The 11,637-nt window shown below is 41.8% G+C and overlaps 1 protein-coding gene across 1 annotated transcript in view; it reads right to left on the reverse strand.

The window, feature by feature from the left end:
- Positions 1-11,200, reverse strand: part of ADARB2 (adenosine deaminase RNA specific B2 (inactive)) — a 564,845-nt gene extending 553,645 nt beyond the window's left edge. Inside the window, exons 1-2 of the mRNA XM_078662777.1 lie at positions 11,170-11,200; positions 10,773-10,859 (exon numbers count right to left, since the gene is read on the reverse strand). Of these exons, the coding sequence (XP_078518903.1) occupies positions 10,773-10,859; positions 11,170-11,200 (118 nt within the window). The remainder of the gene's footprint in view (positions 1-10,772; positions 10,860-11,169) is intronic.
- Between the last annotated feature and the right edge of the window lie 437 nt (positions 11,201-11,637).

Raw genomic sequence — 11,637 nt, forward strand, 5'->3', positions numbered from 1 at the left:
ACATAAGGTGAGCACATTCAAATATAAAAAAAAACACCAGGATTATACAGTGATTTCACAGTGAAATTTCCTGCAATTAGATCATATGCAAAATTAATGGGAAAACAGATTTTGTGTATCAGCGCAGTAACTTTAAAACATGCTTCTTATTTTAAACCTTTACCCACCCACAGTGACAAAAGTGCTAATCTTGTTAGTTAAATAATGCAGTTGATACAGAAAGTGTGTCGATACAGCACCGTTAAGTAATAGAATGACCCACATCATTGAATATAAGCTCTCAGCGATATCTCTAAAGCAGTTCTAATTACTTAATGCTGGCTTTTAAGCAGCATAATGTAATTTTCTAAAATATACATGATTGGGCATATGTGCACCTACTGGATTTCCGGTCAGAATGTACCATGCTGCTATTATCTTCCACCTTTTACTGCTCCCTGCAAACAGTCTTCGGCTAATGGTTTCTCCTCACTACACATAACATTACTAGGAAATGTCATTGTGTTCACTGTCCTGTGACATCATGAAAAGGGGAAGCAAAAGGTTTTTTTACGATCAAGTGCCGTATTCAGTGAGTAATGTGTATTAATGAGGTCCTGGGTTGTAAGTAATTGTAGGTTTGCGTTGTAAGGGCAATATTACTTAATTAGGGCCATATGTATCAAGCAAATTAGCATTCGCAAAGGCAGAAATTCGCAGAATTTCGGCCTTTACGAATGCTAATTTGCTAAATGGTATGTATGAAACATTTTGGCAGCAAAATAAGGAATCGCAAAATTTGCCATTCCTTATTTTGCGATTGCACTTAAGGAATCGCAAATTCTGCAATTCCTTTAATGCAATGTATCAAAGAAAAATAAATAAAAAAATGCCCATAAGGCTTCGCAAATTACCAGCAACTTCTAGTTGGTGGTAAGTTGAGAATTCTTTTCAAAAAGCAATTTTTTAAAAATCCAAAGGTGCCATATGACACTCATACATGCCCTTAGGGCATGTATGTGTGCCATATGCACACACATGTCATTTTCAGGGGTGCAGCAGGGTGTTCTTGTGACACCCCTGCACCCTTGAAAATATTCGCAATTTGTGATTAGCAAATTGCTAATCGCAAATATCCCCTTCATTCCTATGGGCCTCCTGGCCCATAGAAATGAATGGGAAAATTGCGATTAGCAATTTGCTAATCGCAATTTAGGAATGTTAAGGAATCGCTAAAAAGAAGCGATTTCCTACATACATACCATTTTGCGATTTCTAAATAGCGATTCCTTAAAAATCGCTATTTAGGAATCGCAAAACTGTATGTTGATACATATGCCCCTTAGTGCCTAGGGCAAGATTGCTCCCAGGAGTGACATAATTGCAGACACTTTCTAAATTGTGGCACAAAGTACGAAAGCTGCTGTCTCATCTACAATACTCTCTTTTTGGGTCGAGCCTAGGCAGTGTGCATGCGCTGTCTGCAAGACATTTAGTAATCTCTACACGCAGTGTAATCCTGCCTCCTGTGTGCCATTGTTTAATTCTCCAATTGCTCTTCTTTAGTGGCTCCTTATTAGTTGGTGGTCCCAATACATAATTTCCGTTTTTTACCGAGCAGCACCGACCAACTACAGTGTGCTTACACTGTAAACTGTTTATGTGGTCCTCTAGGGACTAATTTTTTTTTCCTGCTTACCATGGTCCCTGCTTCATGGGCCACCATGTGCATAAATTTTACATGCAAGGACGCCACACTTATATATTAGCACGGCACCCGGTTTCATATTTGTAATATGGGGCCGCTGCATTCAGTGAGTAGTTTTGATTTGTGAAGCCGAGGTTGCATTCCCAGTTTCCCCGCATTTGACTTCACATGAAATCATGCAACCATGTTTCGTACGTTAAAATAACAGGTATGCGCTTTTCTTACGCTGACGGCTAGGACAGCCGACTTTGAAGCTGGGGACCAGGTATGAGTCTGGTTAAGGTCTCACACATCCTGGGAGTGTAGACAAATCACAATCTCCCAGTGCTGAAAAATGTGTCCCTCTGTAATGCAACTTGTGCTATGTAAAGCCAGCTGACACCTTTGGGTCGAGTTAGTGCTACATAAATGAAAAAAAACAAAAAACAAATGGTAAAGTCTATCTTTCAATATTGTTATATTCCCGCAGTGGAGAGGCTTCTTTTATTTACATTAAATCGTTTTTTTAAAAAACATTCAATAATGGCGACCGCACATCTTGTTGCAGCGGGTCGCCAAAATCGTTTTTTTTTTACTTTAACACTAAATCATGGTGGCCAAGCGTCTTGTTACAAGCGGGCCACCCAACTTGTTCCAACTTATTTTTTTAACTTTAACAATAAATCATGGAGACCACGAGTCTTGTCGCAGGCGGATTGCCCAGCCCGTTTAAAAATAAATGTAATTGAATAATAACGGGTCGAACGTCTTGTTGTGACGGGTTGGCACATGAGCTGCAAAGTATGGATGTGGCTGTTTGTCCATTAGAGCAGGTGTTTACCCGGGCTGTATATCGAGAAAATGCGATTGCCATCGAGACAAGTCATCATTAATTTTGAAAATGCACGCAAGAAAAAATGGGAGTTTGGGGTGCATTTGCGATAGTTTGAGCTATTGGAATTGTAAATGACAATGCCTTTTATTTATGGGTTGGCTTTTAAAACACATAAATGAAATGACATTTTCATTTACAATGCCAATAGCTTAAACTCTCGCAAATGCGAGACCTATTGCATTGCAAATGCTTGTTTTGAGCCTGTGACCAATCAGATAATTCCACAAGACTTGGGAACCCATGAGGCTGGGTTTAGTTTAGACTGCTTGTTTCCATGTGGTGACTTCCAGCACCCTCCCTTCAAAGGCAGGATACAGGTGTACCCTAGTACAGAGCCAGTCTGTGCTACCATGTGCATACAGCATCGAAATGTGCACAGTAGTACCTATGCATATTTTGGAAGAGAGGCAACCATTAGTGCACTGGGGGGGGGGGGGATAGTGAACGAAGCAGACCAAGCACCCCCATCCAAAGTTGAGTTCTGCATAAAGAAGAGAGGAAAATGTCAAACCTTCTAGGCGGTGTGATCTCCACATCTGATAGAAAGCATACACTGAGTCAAAGTCACTCACCTCATTTGCATGGGTGCACAAATGAGGGAACACCTCTCATGGAATGTTTTAAACAAAACTATATTTCTGTACACATTTACACGAATCATTCGCAGGTATTAAACTCTATTTTGTCAGGCAAATTACCATCAACATTTAAAGATGACATGAGGTAAAACTATTTGGTAAACAGTGGTGGCTGGTCTTAATGAGCTCCTGGACTACGCACCTCCCCCCCCCCCCAGCGCCTTGATGCCCTCACGGTTGAGTAGTGCGCTTACAAGTGCCTTGATTGATTGATTGATTGACTACACCTCTCTTGTTTTCTGGCTGTTTTGTTTTTATTATACCAAGGGTGAATAATTGTCTAATTTTCAAACTTGTTATAATAAAAATGTCAACCTCCTTCGGTTCTGCTGCTCTGTCTCTGTCTGATGGTTGACTCAGGTGCATGAAGGCTCCTGCACCAGCCTTCAGAGAGAGATCAACAGGGCTGGAGAAATCTCCTACCTGGCCTAGTAACCTTGGCATGCCTCTATGCCTCTCCAATGTGTGATGTGCTAAGCATCACAGCTAAAAGTAGAAATTGGAGCTGCAGGCTTAAGTGCTGAAGTGCCAATAACTATATGACAATCAGCGTGTCACCTCACCCTTTTCCAACTTGTCACAAAGTTGGTAACAGTGGGGTGAAAGAGCAGAGAGTAAAACCTCAAATCTGCCAATGCGCAGGTTCGTAGTTTCAGTTTCATACCCATGCGCTGGGCAAGAGTCCAAACGGGACCTGCAGCATGGTAAGTAAAAAGGAAAAAAAGCTTTAAAGCTTTTAAAAGTCATGCATTGTGCATATGGGTAGGTGTGTGTCATTGTGGGTAAGAGTGTGTCTGAGAGAGATAGCATGTGCATGTGAGGTGTATGTGTGAGAAAGTGTGAGAGAATAAGTGGAAGGAGTCAGTGAGTCAGTGAGTGACAATGAGTGATTTGAAGAGTGAGTATGAGTGTGAACGAATGCTAGTGAGTAAGAGAGAATGCCAGTGAGTGTTATTGTGAGGGAGAATGACAGTGAGTGTAACTGGGAGGGAGAATGACAGTAAATGTAATTGTGAGCAGGAATGATAGTGAGTGTTACTAAGAGGAAGAATGATAGGAGTGTTACTGCAAGGGAAAATTACAGTAAGTGTAACTGTGAGGGATAATGGCAATGAGGGCAAGTAACTGCAAGGGAGAATGACAGTGAGCTTTACTGAGAGTGATAAAAACAGTGAGAGTAACTGTGAGGGAGAATGACAGTGAGTGTTGCTGCAAGGGAGAATGATAGTGAATGTTACTGTGAGGGAGAATGACAGTGGGTGCTACGGTTTGTAAGTCTGAGTCACAGTCAGAGTGAGACAGAATGAGTGAGACAGACTGAGAATCAGCCAGACAGATTTTGTCAGAGAGTCTGAATGAGTGGGACTGAGTAGGAATGAGTGAGAATGATTGAAACTAGGTGAGTTCGGGAGAGTGAATGAGGTAGATATATTGAATGAGAATAGGTAAAAATGAAAGGGACTAAAAGAGACTGGCAGACAATGAGCGAGCCTTAGAGAGTCACAGGCTTAATGAGTCAAATAATGTGTGAGACAAGTGAGTCAGAGAATGAGTGAGTCAGAGTCAGTCTGAATGATGGGGCTGAGTGGAAACGAGCCAGACTGAGTGAGACTAGGCCAGTCACAGTGAGATTCAGTGATAGGTGAGTTAGAGTCTGACTGATTGAGTGAGAATGAGTGGGACAGAGTGAGAATGAATTATATGAGTGAGACTGAGATAGACTAACTGAGTGTGAGTGAGACTAAATGAGTGAGTCAGAGTGAGAATGAGAGTGAGTCAGAGTGGAACTGAGTGAGCCCCCCAAGCTCACTGAGAAGTTCAGTTTACTCACTGAACTCGAGCAAAAATTACGCCGCACCACTTTTTAAGGTCACAAACTGCCACCGCTGGTAACCCACTTAATTGATAGTACTCGGGTCTTACAAGCACGCCTAAAAGCAGGGGGTGCCAAAGCATTGACATTTTGTTTGCATAGGTAAACATTGTTTTTTATTTATAACATAGCCAACTGTGAGTTTTATTTCAGTTGTCTCCTACTCAGTCTTGCAGCTGACCGTCGAATCTCTAACTGTGAATGAGAGCAACTCTGTATGTTCCACTACTGATAACTCTCCATTATGACAAGGTAACCTGGCCTGGCTCCTATGCTCTTTTTAGCTGCAGTTCAATTCCTCTACTCAGGGGCATAACACAGGCCCCCGCAGCCCACGCGGTGTGGGGGGGCCCCTAGCTCCAAGGGGTCCCATTGGCCCTGCACTCTGGCCAGAGAGCTCCTGATTGAGCCCGGAGGGGGTCCCCCTAAGTACCGTGCATGGAGGCCCCCTCACTTTTCGTTACACCAGTGCCTCTACTCAATAGTGAGGGACCTTATTTTCGAAGATTAGGCCATATAAATCCATCATAATTACTGCTAGTACATACGCAGCTCTGGAGAGTTGTGCTGGGAGTGACTAGGAGAGATGAAATAAGAAGGCTTCCGTGGATACACCTTGAGCCTCAAAACAACATCCTTGTTATCTTCCAGTTAACTCCGCTCCTAGAGTTAGTTCTAACCCCAAGAGATGTGGTTGCAGGGTATTACAAGTATGATCCTGAGGGTCGGATTATAGCCTCATTACATGCCAATTAATTTTTTTGTCCACCTTTTATCAGGAAATAGAGGGGTTAATTATTGTATTTTGGGTCGTGGTTTGCCTTTTCTTTGAAAGTTATTACAAGGTCCGATCTTTGTTTGCACCATTATTTGCACCCTTGCGTGTAGGGGTCATGACTCCTCGGGCGTTCTTCATCACAGTCGGTAATGTACCTTCTTCCACCTTCCATTTCTGCAATGGACTCTGTCTGCACCCTTCCCACACAACAGGACACTTTTAAAAAAAATTATAGTTAGGATACAAAGTTTATGTCAGACAATATTTCTGCCAACAATATTCTCACATACAAGCAAAATGTAGTAATGTAAAAGAGTCCACCTTTTACTGATGCCTGTGCCTGGGGGACTGTAGCTGGCATGAAGCTGGATGTATAAATTATACTCCAACTGGCTGCATGTAGTACAAATCCTTTATTTTGTCACTCCTCTTAGGCACTTTCTAGAATATTTGTGTATCTCTATATTGTTCACTGTGGAGCCCTGTGCTGCCTGTGCTGATTGATTTTAGTAAAACTATGAATTTCAGAAACACTGCTCAGGCCTATGAGCAGGAACTTCGAGCTTATACTCAGCACTTGAGTCATCAAGCGAGGAAGATAAGGACAGGGCTTGAAATAGAATGTGCCTACACCGTTATTGTCAGGTGAGGCTAATAAGTATAGTAATAGATAAAATATAGGAATTAGTTGTCTGGTTGTTTCTTTAGTGAAGGATGATTTGGGATGTCGGTACAGTAGTATGAAAAAGGTAAAGGATGGTTGTTGGGAATGAAGAATATAGTTGCATTAGTGGTGCTGGTATTGTAAAGCCACACGTTTCTGGGATGGGAAGCATGTGGATTTGGGATAAAGTGTTTAAAAGGCAACAAATGAGAAGCCCTCCAATTGTTTTAGGATTTAAAAAAATATTTTTTACCATTGTATCATGAAAGCAGGTTTCTGAAGGTGGTGACATTTGACAAGAATGTTTGTGCATTTGTTGTGTGGTGTCATATCTGGCATCCTTGGCGTTGGTTCCCCTGACTTTTTTGCTTTCTGATCTCTTTTGCTGACTTCATTTTTGCTGGCTTTAGGATTCTCAGCACTTTAAAACTATTGCCTAGTGCTATACTGCAGGTGCTCTTTCCTTAAAACATGGTAACATTGCCCTGTCTACAATTCTCATATTTAATTTACATACTAGTCCGTAGTATAGTGCACTATATTGACCAGGGCCTGTAAATTAAATGCTACTAGTGGGCCTGCAGCACTGTTTGTGCCACCCACTTCAGTGGCCCTTTAAAACATGTCTCAGGCCTGCCATTGGGGAGCATGTGTGCAGTTGTAAACTAGGTTGGACCTACCTGTCTTGCTAGGTCCAACCCTTCCTTTTTGACACACATACGTCACCCATAAGGTAGGCCCTAGATGGCCCCGAGTGCAGGATGCAGTGTATTTGAAAAGTAGGACATGTACTTTTAAGTTTTACATGTCTTGATAGTGAAACACTAGTACATTTGTTTTCACTACTGCAAGGCCTATCTGTCCCATAGGTTAACATAGGGATTACCTTATTACATTTTATAAGTGTCATTTCCAATTGGGCCAAGATGAATATTTTGAGTTTGTGTCTCTGGATTCACAATTTAAAATCACAACTGATGGTAAAGTCAGATTTTAAATTGTAAGTCTGAAAAATGGCACTTTTAGAAAGTTGGCATTTTCTTACTTTACCTATTCTGTCCTTCTGTCTGTCTCTGAATGCACATCTGGGGTGGGTACCAGCTGGGCATTGTGTTTTCCTCTAGACAGGCACACTCAAAGGGAGCTGGGGTTTGTCATTCACATTCTAATGCCCCATCTTCAGGCTGATGGGTCTTCCTGAGCTAGAAGGAGGGAGGAGGAGACACTTGCACCAGAATAGGGTTGTCCCTGCCCCACACAAACAGCGGCATACCCCCCCTTTAGTGAGTCTGGAGCCAGAACAGGAAGGGCAGGGACTTTGTGCACTTCAAAGGCCTCTCTTTAAAGTCTCTCCCACTTCAAAGGCACAACTGAGTATAGGTACTGGACCCCTGACATCACCAACTCAGCACACTCTGGACCTGAGGACACTCGACCAGGAGGAAAGATTGCTGTGCTGCTGAAAGGACTGAGACTCTGCTGGTCTCTGCTGGACTTCCTGGACTGCTGTGCCTGCCCTGCTGCACCTTGCCTGCTGGTCTGGGCCTGAATCTCTACATCCCCAGAACCAAGTGACTACAACGGCTTGCTGGCTTGCCTCCTGTTCTGTAGTCTCGCTGACATCAAAGACTTCCTTCAACCCTGCTACAGCCTCTGGACTCTGTCAACTGTGAGTCCTGCCCTGCCAAGTGGTGCCGATCCAGTCCTGGGCCCTTGGAAGTTGGTTTTCTTGCAGTTTGCCTGCAGAATCCATACATTATCAGCTCTGCGTCGGTCGGAACCGATGCATTCTACTTAGATGCCAATGCATCACTGCTTCGAGGACTCTGCAGCGCCTACATCGCAGCTTCACGACAACTCATTGCCTTTATTGCTAGGGGCTCGACGCGATACATCCCTGAACAGCGCGACTCAGAACCAACGCATCATCCACACTCCGAATGATCGATGACGACACATCACCTTCTCTGCTCCTCGCAGCTGCTCCTCAACATCAACTGTTTACAGCAGGCTCTGCGTGGCTCCTGTATCCAACCCAAGCTTCATTGCGGTTGGCTTGACTTTCCAGATTTGACGGTCCAGCATGACCAGATAGCCCCATTTGGTGCTTTATGACTCTAAGCACTGTAATTTAAGATATTTTTTAAAAATTCATAACTCCAGTTCTACTTATTGGGTGTTTGCCATTTTGGTCTTGTTTTGTTCAACAAATTAAGCTCTATATTTCTAACCTCGTGTGGTTTATTGTTGTCTGGTGTTTCACTGTATGACTGTATTAAGTTTGGCACAAATACTTTACACATTGTGTCTTAAATTAAGCCTGACTGGTTTATACCAAGCTACGAGAGGGGGAGCACAGGTTAATTTAGGGTGTGTATCTGACTTACCCTGACTATGATTGTGGTTCCTGCTTGGACAGGGTGCATACAACTGCCAACCAGAAACCCAAATTCTACCATGTGGTATTTTGTTGGGGTGGGGATGTGTTTTGTTGCTTTTTGTGTTGCTGTGTTTTGTGCTGCATTATTGAAACATGATGTTGCTGCGTTGTCCTGTGGTTGTTGTGTTGCATTCTATTTTGACTGTTTTGTTATGTTGCGACTGGTCGTGTTTCAATTGATTTGCTTTGTTTACATTTTTTTATGTTATGTTTTTTACTTTAGAAATGACAACACATGATGCTAAATTTCCACAAGCAGCATATGCTTTTACAAGTTGTGTGACAAATAACCACTTACCACTAATTAAGATGGTAGAATTGTGCTGCTCCAGGTGTTCAACTATTTAAGAAACAAGTCAGCCCAAGACTGTGTCACAGACCAAGAGCACTGCTAGTGCTAATGCAAGACACGTGCAACTGGTTTGATTGGAAATATAGCAGCATTTGTTGGCATGTCTAAAGTAAGCAATAGAACATTACACAATACCATATACGAAGACGGATAACAACAAAAGTAAACAAAACAGGGACCCACACAACAAAACATTCACCATTATAATAAACTGACACTAAACAAAAAATGCACAAACATTAATGAAAAACATTACCACCTGCAGAACCCTGCTTCCATAATATAGTGGTAAAAACTGTTTGCAGGACTGCAACTTATAAGTTATGTATGGACATGAAATAGCGCCAATCAAAAATGTTTTATTTACAACAAGGGGTGGTGAGGGACAGAGTCTCTGAATTAAGCAGAATACTCTCACCCAGTCAAGAGATCAGGGCTAGATCCAACACCGTTTTTTAGCTCACTGCACCATCCCAGTTTCAGAACCTGGCTGTATGCAAATTAGTCTGTTCCTGTCCCAGTGCATGATGGGAACAGGGCAAACCAAACTACAAAAGCCAATTCTTACACTGGGAAGGAACCAAGCTTCCGGGGACCGGTTTCTGGCATTACAGCCGTCTTCGGCCCGGCTTGCTTGAATCCTGATGGTGCAATGAGCAAGGGACTCATGTCTGAGTATACCCTTCCACGCTTAGGGTGGACAAAAATATTTACAACAAGGCGTGGTGAGGGACAGAGTCTCTGAATGTTTTGTCATCCTGTCTCATGCCTTACATTAGCTCTTGCAGTGCTCACTTTCTGTGATATGAATCAGGATGATAGTGCATGTGAAGTGTGAATGCAATCTGGTAAGCAAGCAAACAGTTTGAATATGGTTGTGAGCAGGTGAGTTCCACTAGAAACCGTCATCCAACGATATAACTGCAGTAGTGCGGATATGAGGAAGGGTGGACATTCGAAGCAGAGAAAGAGACTTGCTAACAAATTGGGTGCACTTTCAAGATAACAGGAGAAAAAACAAACAGCAGTTCATTTATATATGAGTACAATTGTGGCCATTTGGATGACTAAATTAGGGCCTTTGTTAGGCAATAAGCAGCCACATTTTGAAGCTTTATGAGTCTGGTAACTTTTGTTTTTTGAATAAAAACAAACACCATGGATTATTTTAAATTAGCTACATTCCAGGCTCTAACAAGTGATAATTCACTGCCTCGGTTAATGCCCTCTGGTAGACCCCCAAATATTTCGAGACTATTATAAAATGTAAAAATTTATGCTAGGTGCTTGCAAAAGAATAAATGCCCAAAACTCAGCTCAGAATCCCGCAGCCGGTGCAATTAAATGTAGGTACACCCAATACCAAGGCTTTCTTCTACCACCATCTCAAACTTAGCACTGATTATTTTTAAATTACATATCATGCAATACTACATTTCTGCTGCACACAGAATGAAATTACTCACTTAAACTGTCTTCATCTTCCAAACTTGTTGTGCCTGTACTTGCATGCTTGAATGAAGCGATGAAGTTCGGTAACACACTTGTTTTTTCTGAAAAACATGAGAAAACAACATTTTAAACATATATACTACAATTAATCATCCTCTAAGAAAAATCAGGCTTTTATGAAAGAGACTGTCGCAATTGTGTTTTGCTTCTGTGGCATTGGAGATGCAGCATACTCCCAATTTCACTACACTTCTTTATGGATTTTGGTGAACTAATTAACATGTTTTCTTAATGTTTGTTAAGATTTTCACGTCGCCATTGAGGTTAATTTGCTTGTGTTATAAATGCTCCACCAAAAACACTCTTAAAAACATACACAATCAAAGTGTTATTCTCTAGTTGGAAACCTACTGATATCCTGAACAAAAGAGTGAACAGTCATAATTGTACGTGAAAAACAATCTACTAACAGATTGTTGCTGCTAAAACATGATTTAAAAAATAACTTTTATTTCAATGATGTGGTTTATGTGCACTGGATTTCTGCTGGAGCTGGACAGGTGTGGAGCTTACAAACTCACTGCCTTCTTTCCTGTCTGCTAGTACATTTGGGAAGCAGACACTTTAAGCAGACAGTGGCTTTTCCTTATCTGAAAATGCATCCAAAAATTAAAATGTTGTGTGAGGTCCTGGGAAACATGGATTTTTTTATGTGTGTAGTGAGATTTTACTTTACTTCTCAGATGTGAAATGAAAACGAAGTGAGGCTTTTATTTTTTTTTAAAAAGCAAGTACAGTCTAATGACAGTCTAATGACAAATGAAAACTCCTGGGGCCAAATTTATCATAGAGTTGTGTCAAGCTTGCACCACACAATGT

Source organism: Lissotriton helveticus, chromosome 10, assembly GCF_964261635.1.
Source record: "Lissotriton helveticus chromosome 10, aLisHel1.1, whole genome shotgun sequence".
NCBI classification, from domain to species: Eukaryota; Metazoa; Chordata; class Amphibia; order Caudata; family Salamandridae; genus Lissotriton; species Lissotriton helveticus.